This window comes from Lissotriton helveticus, chromosome 2_1 (genome assembly GCF_964261635.1).
Source record: "Lissotriton helveticus chromosome 2_1, aLisHel1.1, whole genome shotgun sequence".
Classification (NCBI taxonomy): domain Eukaryota; kingdom Metazoa; phylum Chordata; class Amphibia; order Caudata; family Salamandridae; genus Lissotriton; species Lissotriton helveticus.
This window is the reverse complement of record NC_136059.1, coordinates 983,882,716-983,899,243: the sequence shown is the minus strand read 5'-3', so window position 1 is coordinate 983,899,243 and position 16,528 is coordinate 983,882,716. Positions and strand designations below refer to the sequence as shown.

General features: G+C 41.6%; 1 protein-coding gene across 1 annotated transcript in view; it reads right to left on the bottom strand.

Annotated features, from left to right (window-relative positions):
* Positions 1-16,528, bottom strand: part of PGM5 (phosphoglucomutase 5) — an 827,968-nt gene that overhangs the window by 373,412 nt on the left and 438,028 nt on the right. Inside the window, exon 7 of the mRNA XM_078675734.1 lies at positions 3,116-3,231. Within this exon, the coding sequence (XP_078531860.1) occupies positions 3,116-3,231 (116 nt within the window). The remainder of the gene's footprint in view (positions 1-3,115; positions 3,232-16,528) is intronic.

The window sequence follows — 16,528 nt, the reverse complement described above, 5'->3', positions numbered from 1 at the left end:
TAGTTGCTGGTGGAACCACTCCCTCTTCTGGCCTGGAAGGACAGCCGCAGTGAAAATGTCAGTTCTACCCTGGATCTTGCATCTATTCCATGTACTACCAATTGAACCACCACCGGGCTCCCTTCGCTCCCTCCAGGACAATCCGTTCAAATCCCTTCCCCAAGAGCAGGGACTCCCCGAAGGTGAGCGCTGGCACTACACCCAGATTCGTCACTGGGTGATGCAACCCACAACTTGCCCAGGGGCGCAACAACATCTTACCCTATATGAACGCTGGCTGCTTTCTAGCGCATCTAGCACACATCTTATCACCCATCTGTATAGGCTCCTAAGCCTGGAGAGCACAACCACCAAATCCCCAGGCCAGAAGTGATGGGAGTCAGAGATTGATAGAGAGTTGCCTCCGAAAGAATGGAAAGATATCCACTACCGTGCTCGACTCACAGCCCGTAATGTCCCAGGCATCGAATCAGCAAGTAAGATCATAAGATATTGGTATCTCACCCCATTAGAATACACAAACAAATACCATCTAGATCACCTGACTGCTGGCGCCAATTTGGATCTCCTGGCACACTACTACACATACTATGGGAATCCCAAAACTTGCAGCGTACTGGGCACAGGTTCTTAAGGACATAGACACACACCTAGAAACAGAAATCCCCAGATTCCTGGCTTATATCCTTCTAAGTCTCCCTAACACACTCTTCTTCCCAGCAGAGGCATACATATTGGGCTAGCACTACTGGCAGCCCTTCAGAATATATTAGTGCCATGGGGTACCAAGCACATTCCCACTCATCCAGGATGGCTACACTGACTGTGGTACATAATGGAGATAGAGCAAATCACACTCACACTAATGAATCAAGGATCATCATTCCCCAAGCTCTGGAAGCTGTTCTTAAACCATTTGACGACAGAATTTGCGAACTCACATGTCCTAAATATTTACGCCCACTTTGCCTGTTGGAGGCCAACACAGCACATACTTAAGGATGCTTATTCAGGGTGGAATGTGGGAGACAGTGGCACATTACTGACATACTTCTAAGCAGGTCCCCGGGTCCAAGGGAGTTATGGGGCTACTATACAAATGTATTCATCGCGGCCTGTGGTTTTAAGGCCATCAAGCCATCACTGTATGTTATAACTGTAACAACAATAAACAAATTTAAATCATAAAAATGACGAGTTGCAACTCCTATGTGTGCCGCACAAAGCTTGCGCTGTGCATGGTGCCGTTTGCGATGATTGCACAGTGCTGAAAAAGACCTGGCGCTGAAAATCACTGTGAACGCCATTTATCTAACACACTCCGCCACTTGTGGAGCTCCATGTAGCACAGCAGAGTTTTTTTTGCACTTAACTCTGTGAACTCCACCCAGATTAAAAAAATATAGAGTAAATTAACAACAAGCACTTTTAATCTTAAGAAAAATAGATTGTGATGCGATGTAATGTTTATGTGAGAATGAACTGTGTTACACCTTCTATATATTTAGCATTTCTGATGGGACCGGAAAAGAGCAAAATATGTACATTCTAGTTCAACTTCATAGACTCATGGCAGCTTAGATAATCGTGAAATGACTGGTGTTTAGGGCACGGAGAGCAAACTGTTACATTGACAAATCACGAACTTTCCGACGACATCGCGGAGCTTAGCAAGACTTTCAGTGTTATGATACAAATATTAAAAAGGATAAAAGGAAAAAAACTAGAATTGAAGAATTAAATGTATGCTTTAAAAAAAGATCTGAGTGAGGAGTACTTTTCAGTGAAGATCGAATTTTTCTCAGTAAGCTCGCCAAACTTATTTAAGAACTTCAAACCTCACCACGATATCTCTGAGAGAAATTAAAATCGCCGCTTTTCATTTTACAGTTCACAAACTTATCTGAACGAGGAACACAAATGCTACGATCAGCGCGTTATCGCCCGCAGGTAAGACCAGTGTATTCTAACACTGCTGCTTACTCGTTCATCAACGTTTTCTCAAAAAACTGACTATCAGTCGGTCATACCCGAAAATTCAGCTTCTTCTGAACAAAGTATCATTTTTACTCCTAGGTCAACTTAGTCAGCATAACTGCTGTTATTCGACAGGTAAGCTTGATCTTAATAACAAGATATCAAGAGTTTTGAACCTAATTTGCATACTAAAAACTTCGCACGTATTTGTCTGTATACAGAAATAATTGCCACCACTGGACATAGAGTTAGGTACATCAGGTACCTCTGAAAATCCAATCTTATCAAATAGGTAAGAGAATACTACTAATAAGGTCATTACCACTAGAACTCCTATAATACCACTAATCCCTAGAACTCAATACACAATTCTGTCTAAACATCATTCGATTAATTGTTAAAGCTCAATAAATATTACCCACCATATTGTATAATAGATCATAAATGCAATGGATTAACCATATAATTAGTAAAAATGAATAAGAAATAGTGGCATTGTTTAATATGTTTCCTTTATTTGATTTTTTTCTACAGAACCCCTGACGAAGGCGCAATTTGCCCCGAAATGCATTGGGTCACTCAATCTCGATCGAAAAGATTTGGTCATATGTTTTAACATTCACATTATTTATGTTATGTTATGTGAAATGCAATGTATATAAATGATTAATATGCTGTAATGTTCAAATTCCTGAAAAACATGATTAAAATGTTGTAATAGGAATACTGATTTTTCGTAGTTGCATGTTAGAGTCCCAGCAGCCTATAGGGGGCTGGGCCACTTTCAAGTCTTAATATCAATGCTAGCAGGCATTAATCTAACATAGCACACATATCAAATTAGCTGGAATCATTATTTAGAAAAATCGAGTGCGATCTCCACACACATCCATTAAAAAAAGATCTGGCAGGTGTCCTAAACAGCCACATTTCCACTAATGCAATTGTTTTGCACACAGTTATGAACATGATGGTTTTAGGACCTAGGAGCATGCCTAATGGAAACAAGGCTTCTCCCTGTGTCTCATTGTTGCCTGCTGTGATGAATTACACCCTTTCACAAGTCCAGGCAATGAGCACTTCCACATTTCAAGGAACTGATATCATGAATGGTCTATATTGTGACATATTGTATTACCTGCTCCAAAGCTCTCTTCACCACAAAGGGAACATCTCCCAGAGTCCATGAGATTTGCAATGAACCTCCATCCAGCTGGGGTTTCATAGACGGGGATTTTCATTGACTTTGCTACCCTGAAAATGAAATCAAGAGAGACATGAGGGATTGCTGAGTGTGCAAAATATGAAACCAGTAAGAAGCAAAGATATTACATAGAGCTCTTGGCAGGGAAGTTTGAATCATTAAGATATTGTTTTATTAATGAATAATTGAATATTCAATATCAAACTACTTATCAGCATTATGACATAAATATTAACTATTGCTTAAGGCTGATCGTGCTAGCATCCCTGGGAGCTCTATCAACACATTTTCGGGGTTGCTGGTTTCACCACTACCAGAACTTATTGTGCAACTGTGAGGAATGAGAGGCCAGGTGACTGTTTCAACAGTGATTTTCTAGTCTTAGTTAAGCAGAATACTTATGTCACAGGTAGTCTGAGTAGATGCATAGAGAAGGACTGCACAGCTGCAGCATATGCTTCTAATCAGCCACAAACTCTGTGTCACCTGCTAGCATAACAGAAGTTCTCTTTGCCCCATACGGGGAACAACAGTGCGGGATGTACCAACCTCTGTATCACCACCTTTGCTACGTATCGTCTGTTCACTCAACACATGCATGCGTGACATTGCTCAAAGTCATGAGATATGTTGCTTTGAGGACTTCAACAGGAGGCCATAGGGCACTGATTTTTGCTGGTCACAGATAATCTAATGAAACAGGTATATATTGGTATGATATTTCTAACGATGGGCCTAGTTGTTGGCACATACAGAAGAACAGGAAGTTCAATGACTGCCATATTCACATGGATAGTAACAAGGAGCATAGTCTTTGGCATAAAACACAGAACAATGGTCATTTTCCCTGGTGCAGAAATCTAGTAAAATGAATATTCATATGACATCACACACAAGAGCTCCCTCCTGTGCGACCGACTCCCTCTCCAACACCGAACACCTCCACTTCCAGATCAGGAGCAGCCCCAGAACCACGCTTCATGGCACCTTCGCGTACAGACCCCCTGGGCCTCGCGCTCCTTTTTCAACCATCATTGCCGACCTCATCGCACCCCACGCCATCGCCTCCACTGACTACATACTCATCGGAGACCTGAACTTCCACCTCGACACCCACAGCGACCCCTACTCCACCGCCCTCCTGGACAACCTGGACAACCTCAGACTGAAGCAGCTCCTCACTTCCCCCATCCACAAAGCCGGACACATCCTCGACCCCATCTTCGCAGGAGGGACAAACATCCACTTCAGCCACACCTCACAGCCCCTCTGGACAGACCACCACTGCACACACTTCTTTTTAAGCACCACCACCACACACAAGCCCGCCCCGTGCCCGCCACAAAGAAATTGGAGGAATGCCACAGAAGGGCTCCTCAACTCTACCCTCATCCATGACCACCCCCTCCGCCATGACCGACGGCAAGTCTGCAGCCACAGAACTACACAGCTCGATCACCAGCTGCGCAGACAAGCACGGTCCCCTCTGCCACCCCGACAGACAACGCCCCCTCAAAGGAACTCTTCAACATCATTCAGCAGTTCACCAAACCCTCAGCGAAGCCACAGATGTTACACCATCCCAGAACCTCTGCAACAAGCTTGGCTCCTACTTACACCTGAAAATCAGGGCCCTCTACGACAACTCAAACGAACAGACTCCAGAAACCACCGTCCCCTCCAGCAATGACAGCCAGCCCACCATCACCAACTGAACACCGGTTCCCACCAAAGACACCACCACGACCATGAAAAGCACCCTCTCAGGAGCCCCCAAGGACCCGTGCCCGCCCCACATCTTCCACAGAGCCGCTTCCGCCATTGCGCCTGAGCTACGCTGCACAATCAACGCCACCTTTGAATCCGGCATCTTCCCGATGACTGGAAGTGAGTTGAGGTCAAGCACCTCCTCAAGAAACTCACAGCTGACCCAACAGACTTGAAAAACTACTGGCCCATGTCTCTCCTTCCCTTTGCAGCAAAAGTCACTGAGAAATTCGTCAACACCCAGCTGACCACCTTCATCGAAGAGAACGCCATCCTCGACTCCTCCCAGTTCGGATTCTGCTGCAACCACAGCACGGAGAACACCCTCCTCCCCGCCACAGACGACATCTGCGTGCTACTCAACCAGGGCCACACAGCTGCCCTCATCCTGCTAGACCTCTCCACAGCCTCTCCACAGCCTTCAACACCGTCTCCCACCGCACTCTGGCAGCAAGACTCCACAACACCGGCATACGGGGAACCACCCTCGACTGAATCCGCTACTTCCTCGCCAGCAGGAGCCAAAGGATCAGACTCCCATCCTTCCTCTCCAAACCCACAGTGATCAACTGCGGAGTACCCCAAGGATCATTGCTCAGCCTCACACTCTTCAACATCTACATTACCTCCTTCGCCGCCATCGCCAGACAGCATGGGCTCAGCACAGTATCCTACGCCGATGACACCCAGCTCATCCTCTCCCTTACGAAGATCCCTGGAGACGCCAGACTCAGCTTCCAGGTAGAAATGAAAGATGTTGCAGCCTGGATGAGCACCAGCTGCCTAAAGCTCAACTCAGAGAAGACAGAGGTCCTCATCCCTGGACCCCCCCCACCGCTTGGGGCAACTCCTGGTGGCCCTCCGCCCTCGGAAACCCACCCACCCCCGACAGACCACGCCCGGAACCTCTGTATCATTCTAGACTTCTCCCTCACCATAACGTGCCAGATCAACCCCGCCACCTCCACCAGTTTCAACTCCCTCCGCATCCGTCACAAGACCTTCAAGTGGATCCCCCCCGAAGCCAGAAAGACCATCACCCACGTACCCATAACTAGCAGACTGGACTATGGAAACACCCTCTACACTGGAATCAACGAATCGCTGCTACACAAACTCCAGACCACCCAGAACACCACTAGTCCTCGGCACCCTACGACATGAGCACATGACACAGCACCTGCAAGACCTCCACAGGCTCCCAGTCGAGAAGAGAGTAACTTTCAAGCTACTCACCCATGCCTACAAATCCCTCCACAACATCGGACCCAAATACCTCAACGAAAGAAACTCTTTCCACGCACCCAAAAGAAACCTCTGCTCTGTCGACCTCGCCCTAGTAGTGACCTCGTGCATCCGCAGAGCCAGAGCAGGTTGAAGGACCTTCTCCTACATCGCAGCCAAAGCCTGGAAAGAGCTCCCAGTCAACATTAGACACTCCCCTATCCTGCACAGCTTCAGAAAGAGCCTCAAGCCCAGGCTTTTCGGGCTGACCCAGAGCTAATTTTGGTTAATGCTTTGATCTGAACTCTGAAATGTAGTGCCACCAGTTAATTGGGATTTTTTAGGCCCACTACACTATTGTGTGCTGACACTTTTGTTTTTTCTGTCCTTGTTGTCCTCCCTTCTTAACAAATGCTGCTCACAATTATGTTTAATAATCCCAAAGCACAGGTGGCAGTGCAGGCTAATTGTTTGCATCAGGGTATTCATAACATTTGATTTCAATTCTTGGAAGCAGTCAATTAATTTGAACAAGGGGAAAAGTGAGAAAATGTTATCAGAGTGCTAAACAGGTTGGACAAAAAGATTGTAAATGTGCAACCAAAAGATGCTGCTTAATGTGTCAAATTGACTTGTGGTGTTACAAATGGTGCTGAGAACTACTAAGACAGACAACAGACTATTGAAAGAGGGGAATGTACACTGAATTACCAGATATTAAACACCCAACATTACATGATACTTCCATATGCAATATGAAATATGCATTTTTGCATCGAGCAATTATTGTAACTGGGATTATTGGGTATGAGTTGAATATGGGAAAAGATAAAGTAAAATCAGGAAAAGATCTGGCATAAATTTGACTCATGCAAGACTTAGATACATATATGTTCTTTGAAGTTTTATCATGGATATTGCCCTATTCATGCGCCTGGGGCAGAATTGTGATAAAGATAATGTTGGAAGCACTGCAAATGTTTTCTTAATGTCTCTATATTTATATAAATTGGAGTGATATGCAACATTATATTGATTTACTTGCTTAGCAACAAGTGTGGATTGCCATATGGTTATCTAGGATAGAGCTGGCGTAGAATTTGATAGACCTGAAGGCGCCATTTGTAAAGCATTTGGCATCATACATGGCAAATTGTGGGAAGAGCAAAGCACAGTAAAACCTTAAAATAAAATGTGGATATGAGCCAACGTCTTAAAATATAAAGATAAGCGATGAATTAATATGTTGTATTCATATGCCTTGAAAAGTTTTTCCCTTTCTTACATGATCAGGCAGTATTTCTAAATAAACTTAAATGGTACTACCATTGCATCATCCTCAAAATAATTTTGTGATATCTTTGAAGTTGACATTTTTAATATAACACGGGTATTATGCGCAGTGGTTCATTCAAAGTGCTATGTAAATGATAATTCAATACATTCATCTAAGCACTTCTCTGGCTATGGAGCCGCACATTGTTGTTGAATATAACATTTCCTATCTAACGTGAAGGAAAGTTTACATTCTATTAAGGACATGGATTGTTGTAGTTCTTTTTCCTTTTTCCTGTGGTTCATGGAAAAAGTAGTTTGACGTGTTGATTTATGTAGCAACTAATAAATAAAGTAAAGAGAGAATAGCATAAACCTCTACCCCGGTCCTGACATAGAATCCATTATGGGCTCTACTGGGGCATTTCAATACTGTCCACAGTAGCACTGTTTTTTTGCAGAGTATAGCAGCTTCACACAAAGAGGAGGCAGCACTTATGTAGCTGTTCTGGTGCATGCTCTGCATAGTGTGATGCAGAGTAAATGCTATTCAATGCAACACCTTTCGGTTCAGACAGGGGGGCAAATTGACTATTTATTCATGCAACGCAGCACAGCAGCCTAAGTTACTGGGGATTTCTTATAAACATGCTCTTGATCCTTTTTCACTAGGATCTCATCATCAATATACTATTGAATTCACAAAGAATGGCTGTCCTAGCATTTGTCTCTCTTGCTCGAAGATTGTTTAGCCTTGTAATTGTTTTAATATCCTTTTCGTTGACTCTTATCAGGGTGCATTAAAATCAATGGATTTTGGATGCAAGAAAGATACAGAATAAAATGAATGGAAATATGAAATTAGAACACGGTACATGCTCATCATAGCAGTAAAACTGCTTCATGTGCCTGGTAACGGTATCAAATAGCACAATTCAGGATACGATTAGCAGTCTTTCCTCAGGGTCATGGGAGGTGAGCCTCCCTTGAACAAGCTGCAGTTGGAATGAAGTGTACCGACTGATTACTAAGCTGGTTTTGCTCCGTAGCCTGGTTTTAAGCCAAGTCAAACGCAACAGACTTGCTCCATTATCGCTTTACAACATTAGAATATATGCTCTGAAAGACTTTACTCTTCAGTGTCCAGTGTGTTTGTAGCATCATTTTATTACTTAGCAATGTAGTGTAGCATTTGAATAGTGTCTCATTTCCCTTATGGGTCCCGCAGCACTTTTGGCTGAACAATGAAGCGGCTACTTCATTCATTGTCAATGATTGGTAGAATGTTGATTCATAAAGTGCTTTTTTGGAGGTTTGGGTGTTTCAAGCTTTACGAAAAAAAGTCCAACTAGGAATCTCGGCTATGAATTTATTATGGGTAGTAATGGAGGACAGAGTGATTAATCAAGAGGAATACACTGGACAACAAGTGGAATTAGTCAGCTCATTTCCAAAAGATTTACGGTCCAATATTCAGATACTCGATATCACATGATTCCAGGACTCATCAAGCAATTAACAGTAGACCTACTTAGGGCCTTATTATGACTATGATGGTCCATAGGACCGCCATAGTCGTGGTGGCGGTTCGTGCACCCACAAATGGCGTTCCTCCCACCCTATTACGACTTGTGCGGTTGGACTGCCACAGGACCGCTGCAACCGCCAGGGATCCGTGATCCTGCGGCAGTTGTGCAGCGGTCTGAGGCAGCAATATGCAGGCGGTGCCATAGCAGCACCACCAAGCATATTACGAGTTTCCATCACCGCCACAGTTTTCATGAAAAGTGTGGCGGTTAGGAAACTAAGAGGGCCCTACAGGGCCCTCTGTTGCCTCAGGGGCCTGTGGGTGCATGCAGGGGGCACATGTTGGCCCCTTTGTCAGTATGCACTCCCTGTTCCTGCACGGCATGGACTGCACTGTCCATGCCGTGGAGGAACGTGCTTTGGCACTCCCATTGCGGTTCCTTTCTAAGGCTTAGATATGAGCCTCTGAAAGGCTCGCACGGCTGTGGGACCACCATAGCATTGCCCGCCAGACCACAAATGAACTTGTAATCTGGCGGGTGGTGTGCAGACGAGTTTGGCGGTGTGGCAGTGGCGTGCTGGTGCGGCAGACCGCTGCTACACCACCAAACTCGTAATCCGGCCCTAAGTGCTCAATCGAAGGGAAAGCCCACCAGCTAAAGAAAGAAATATGTTGCGCCATAAAATCTACAGTACAGAGGTCCGCAGCAGAAAACCTTACAAAAATAGTGTTTTAGCAACTTTTCAAATATACCTGAGCTGGGGAGGGCACCCCAAAACATTATCCTTGCTAATTGGTTCCCTAACCTTTTAGTACCCGAGACATCTCTGCAAGATACCTATGCTTAATATGGTGCTATTAAGAGGATAACGCAAGAAAGCATCCCTTTGTGAACAGTACATATAAAGCCATGTTTTGGAAACAGCCTTAGGTTGGAACAGCATGTTCCCTGATTTTCTTAGTTTCATCTTTGTTTTTAATAAAGCAGTAGTGTAGACAGTAGGCGCCTCTCTCTATGTTTGGCTGAAGCTGAGCAAGGTAAAATGTGTACAGGAGGTCTGTTGGCATATATGTACCATCAAATGTGAGCAGGGTAGTTAATGGCATAAAATTAAATGTTCACTTTGCTGAAAGCAACCTAAATGCTGCCAAAGCATGGGAGGTACATTTTTTATATTTGAGTGTGCCAGCAACCCAGCATTCTGCTAAGGTTTGTACTCATTAAATGGCCCTCTGAACGCCCCAAACATCCGAAATACCTAGGGTCTTATTCACAAAGCAATTTACATCAGTAAGCCTATGCTTATTGCAAATGTAATTGTAATTGCATTTATACAGTGCCTACTACCACTGACGAGGCATCGAAGTGCTTTTCGACGAGTAGCACACTACTCAGGAACCCACAAGGAATTAGTGGTGAATTAGTATAGTGAAGTATGAAATGTATTTGAGAGTTGGACATGTAAGTTTGCTATTTGGATTGAAAAAGGATAGTGGAGGGATAGAAGAGGGAGGGGTTTGTATTTGTATAGCGCTTCCTACCCCTGATGAGGTGTTGAAGCACTTTTCGGCGAGTAGCACACTACTCCGGAACCCAAAAAGGATCAGTATAGGGAAATATGAAATCAATTTGAGTGGTGGACATGTTAGTCTGTTAGTTGGTTTGAAAAGGATAGTGGAGGGATAGAAGAAAGTGTTTATTTGGAGATCAACAGGAGGAGGTTTGGGATGAGTAAAGGGGAGGTGGAGGGGGAAGAGTCTGAGAGAAAGGTTTAGAAAGGTGTGTTTGGGAGATCTCAATAGTAAAATAGGTTTGAGATTATGCATAGTGTGTTGGAAGAAGAGGAAATAGTCTAGAAAGGCTTATTTTGGGAATCACAGTCGAAGAATGGGGTTTGGGATGAGTTAGAGAGTAGAGGTAGAGCATATACCTTATGGATATACATTATGTCTTCAGGGCTGCAGTGGCAGCCCTGAACTGCTCTGACCAAAAACTGAAACCAGTACATGTCAACGCAAACCTTTTTGACTTGTTGGAAATTCGGTTTAACATTAACTAAGTCGAACATAAGGGGGGCTTTGGAACCCGCAATGTGTGGGCGCATAACGTTTTATAACTGGGATACGCTAAATTTGGAATTAGAATGTTTCTTAAGTAACATGATTCAAAAGAACTATTTTACGAAATATGCTGGAGCAGAATTTGTATGTGGCCTGCTGTCTACCTTCATAATATGACTAGGGAAAGGGATACAGAATCAAAAATCTATTAAATTGATTTTTAGCAATTATTTCCCAAAGATATTTCTTAGAAAAGTTCTTTATCTGTTCCTGAAGCTTAGACAGTCGTCAAACTGGTTCTGCCAGGCTCCCTCTTCTTTCATGACAGTAATTAGATTTACGCAGCTCCATTAAAAGGTGCAAAGTGACTCCCATCAAAGAATAAAGTATCTTAGAGAGCAGTTGGCCTGAGGGCAGATTTCTGACTTGAAAACCAGTGTTAACTTATGGGAGAGCCAGCCTTGACATAGGTTCTTCATTACCATGACATGTAAATATTACATTAAATATATGTGTCCTACTTTTTAAATACCATGCACTCTGCCCTTTGGACATTTAGGACACACCTTGAGGGTGACTTATAAGTACTAACAAGCATTGACAAAGCCAACAAATCTCATCTGCAAGAGAGCTATTGGCTTTTTCAATGTTTTTTAGCCATGTTGTTCTGTAGCATGGCTGCTGTTCATGTCTCTAAATTTACAATTGTGACTTCACCACAAAAGGATACTTGGCAGGTGTAAATGATTTTATTATTGTACAATGATATACTACCACTACATACTACACATAAAATCCCACCAAAGGAGTGGGAAAAGGGCGAATCAATGCATGGATTGTCTTGAGAGCATGTAAATGCCACAAACTCATGAGTTTGTTTACTTTCACAAACTCCTCTGAGACTTATTTCAAAACTGAAATGGATTGGAGATTTATTCCAGAAAAGGACTCAACTTACTTGTCTTCAAGTCTGGGAAAGGGAACGGGACACCCATGAAGTTGGAGGGACTTCATGGGAGTATAGAGGATAGGATGCCTCCACGAGTAAATAGTTTTCTCTGTGAAAAAACACACAGTTCTGCAATGGAAAGATAGCAAGGATTAAATGGCATTCCCAGTAGAAAACTTAGAAATTTGCGACCAATGCAGCATTCCAGGCACACTGTGGGGTATGTTTCTTAATTCTCAAAACTCGTAAATCTACATGTGTATAGGAAAACCTGTATGGTTGAGGATTTTAAAAGTATTTGGGAATACGAACTATGAAAAGTTAGATGAGTTGGGATGAGTTAGAGAGTAGAGGTAGAGGGTATACCTTATGGATATACATTATGGCTTCAGGGCTGCAGAGGTGCTTTGGAGCCCGCAATGTGTGGGTGCATAACTTTTATAACTGGGATACGCTAAATATGGAATTAGCATGTTTCTAAAGTAACATGATTCAAAAGAACTATTTTACGAAATATGCTGGAGCAGAATTTCTATGTGGCCTGCAGTCTACCTTCATAATATGACTAGGGAAAGGGATACAGAATCACAAATCTGTTTAATTGATTTTTAGCAATTATTTCCCAAAGATATTTCTTAGAAAAGTTCTTTATCTGTGCCTGAAGCTTGGACAGTCGTCAAACTTGTTCTGCCAGGCTCCCTCTCCTTTCATGACAGTAATTAGATTTACGCAGCTCCATTAAAAGGTGCAAAGTGACTCCCATCAAAGAATAAAGTATCTTTGAGAGCAGTTGGCCTGAGGGCAGATTTCTGACTTGAAAACCAGTGTTAACTTATGGGAGAGCCAGCCTTGACATAGGTTCTTCATTACCATGACATGTAAATATTACATTAAATATATGTGTCCTACTTTTTAAATACCATGCACCCTGCCCTTTGGACATTTAGGACACACCTCAAGGGTGACTTATAAGTACTAACAAGCATTGACAAAGCCAACAAATCTCATCTGCAAGAGAGCTATTGGCTTTTTCAATGTTTTTTAGCCATGTTATTCTGTAGCATGGCTGCTGTTCATGTCTCTAAATTTACAATTGTGACTTCACCACAAAAGGATACCTGGCAGGTGTAAATGATTTTATTATTGTACAATGATATACTACCACTACATACTACACATAAAATCCCACCAAAGGTGTGGGAAAAGGGCGAATCAATGCGTGGATTGTCTTGAGAGCATGTCAATGCCACAAACTAGTGAGTTTGTTTACTCTCACAAACTCCTCTGAGACTTTTTTCAAGACTGAAATGGATTGGAGATTTATTCCAGAAAAGGACTCAACTTACTTGTCTTCAAGTCTGGGAAAGGGAACGGGACACCCATGAAGTTGGAGGGACTTCATGGGAGTATAGAGGATAGGATGCCTCCACGAGTAAATAGTTTTCTCTGTGAAAAAACACACAGTTCTGCAATGGAAAGATAGCAAGGATTACATGGCATTCCCAGTAGAAAACTTGAAAATTTGCGACCAATTTAGCATTCCAGGCACACTGTGGGGAATGTTTCTTAATTCTCAAAACTCGTAAATCTACATGTGTATAGGATAACCTGTATGGTTGAGGATTTTAAAAGTATTTGTGAATACAGCCTATGAAAAGTTCTGATCATCGCTCATAAGTGAAGCACCATAGATTTGATTATTTATAACCTGTTCTCCTTAGACATAGGAGAGGTAATAACATCTTGAAGACATATTTAAACATATTACTTTTTTGGGATGAGTTATGTATTCATATACTAAAAAAAATATACGCGCAAATTCCCCCCCAAAATAGTATATCTCTACTTATAAAAGTACACATTTATTACTTTTTGAAGATCACATACATTAGCAGTGGGCATAATCCTAGGAACATCATATGCTCCTATTCTCGGTGTACGTTCATCTACATAGCATAGATGAGGCACCGGGAGAATAGAGTGCATTGTGCAAAATCACAGTTTTTTACTTTTGTTGCGAATTACTGAGAGACGTAAATGGAGGCATTTTTACCATTATTGTAAGTTTAGATCCAAAATAGTTTTATAAATCTGCCCATAGACTGCATAAAAACAACAACCATACAACTATAACTATCTACAAAAATATGGGCTTTCCTTTAGTCCAACTATCAAGTGCTTGATTCCAAACATGCGGTACTGGAGATAGAACAGTAATGTATTACAATCTTGGGGAAATTAGCTTAGCTGGATTTAAGAATTTTTAACAGGTTGAAATGTTTAGGTATTTTTGTATGGACTTTATTTCTTTTAGGTGTATATTTTCTCATGGAATAACAATAACCTTCCTCTCCTTTGTGGAAAATTGCAGCTCAACCATGACCAAAGAGTGACACCATTGGTTGTACTCCTGAATATGGATACCAACAATATCATAGTACAAGAATATCGGTGAAAGAATATCGAGGGACAATATTTCGAAAGGTAAGTACATATAGGAAAGTATAGATTTACAATTCCTAACTCCACATCTACGCACTGGATCACCAACACAATATAGGAATCAACAATATCATGTAAGACAAATATTGAGTCTAAAATATAATTTACAAAAATATAGTTTCCCTAGATCTATAATGGTATGTATAAAAATCTCAAACAAACAAATATTGCTTCACACTAACGTTGTTAAAAGACTTACAAATATATTGTTTATATATATATATATATTCCTGCGAAATCCCAAAGCCTCAGCATCCACAACAGCACAACACCAGGGCACAGACTCCAAAAGCTGGTATGAAAGTAGATAGAAGTTTTTTCAAGCATCAAGGTTCAAATGACACGTTTCGGCTGCCAGACATGCAGCCTTGATCACATAGCGAGCTGTGAAGTCACGGGGGAAATATATACAGGTGAGTGTAGTCGTCTTGTTACTATTTCAGTTACAATGAGAAGGCATTTTACTACAGTTTACTACATATAGCGTGCGCGTTGTTTTACTGCAAGGAGGAAAGCAACATATCAGTGACATTGGTCGGCATGGAAAATCATAGAGGACAGACTATTAACTATTGTATTTAAATATCCTAAAGCAGTGATGTTCACAAGTGAAGATCTCCTTAAATGATGGGAGACACTGGCTAAAGAGTAACCCCTACTGCAGAGAGAAAACAAATACGTATAAAGGCGAATATATATATATATATATATCGCTCTCGTACATCCGATAATCTGGGGCTTTGCTGCGCGGCGGTCCTTAGTGGAATCTGGAATTATAGCCAAAAACTCTTCTCTATTGCAGAAAAAAGAAGCTACGGACACTCCAAGAAGCTTAATCTGTTTATTTCATAACAGATGGTCTCCTACTGACGCGTTTCACCTTTTCGGCTTGTTCACAGTACTATATATATATATATATATATATATATATATGTGATTCATATTGTGAGATCGATTTTACATGGACTCCACTTTTCAATTTATCCATATCTTAAAATTCAACATGTACCCACAACCATCAGGCAGTCAAGTTCCCTGTTGCCTGATGGGACTTTATAGTTAAATCTGTTTTCATGACAATCATTGCTGATACATTTATACTATACTGTATTATATTGACTAGTCAGGTTCCCTGTTAGTCATTAGATTATTTCCAACAGCGTCACAACTTTCTCTAGTGTATATATTTCCAAATGTGTGTATATATATCTATTATTCTATATAGACATTTTTTTATCAACGTTTGGACATAACTGTTTTGCACATCAGGTATTTTATTCACTTTTAACATGATAAATTATTTAACCAATTTTTGTAATGTTTTAAACCTAATTTTAACTAACAAAATGAGTCTTTGGCCCAATTGTTTAAAAAAAACAATTAGGCATTACAATTACAGGTTGATCTTATCATGCACGCTAGCACTTTATCCCGCTTAATTTTGCACTAGTAATATAGCTTCTTGCACTTTAGACATAGACCAGGTGTCACTATAGGTAGCACTATAAGTCCCTTTGTTATGTCCCACTATTATACGGTAATGAGGATACAACTTAAGAACATCCTTTTGTGTTTTGTATAATAACTAGAACGCCGTGTCATATGGATTAAAGAAATAAGGATTTATCCTGTCATTTTTCAACAGTCATGATTTAATCAAATTGTGTCTTTTTCTAAAATGTTAACATTTATGTCGTTTTCATACAGTGTTATTATCGGCGTATTTTGCACATTGAATAGTATGTTCTCTATTTCTATAATCACATGACTAGTTCAGAGGTGGAGCATATGGGAATTACTAGCATTATAAAATGTAAAAAGTTACACCAGGTCTTTTGCATGTGAACAAGGGCTGTTCCAGCCCGAAACGCGTCTTGCCCTACAATCCGGCTAAGAAATGCAATAAAGAAAACCTGTAATTATCCTGGTGGTCCATCTCCTGTGTGCTTCGCCGTTCCGAGTTTGGGATCGGAGGTAGTGTTTGGAGTTTGCGCATATATATATATATATATATATATATATATATATATATATATATATA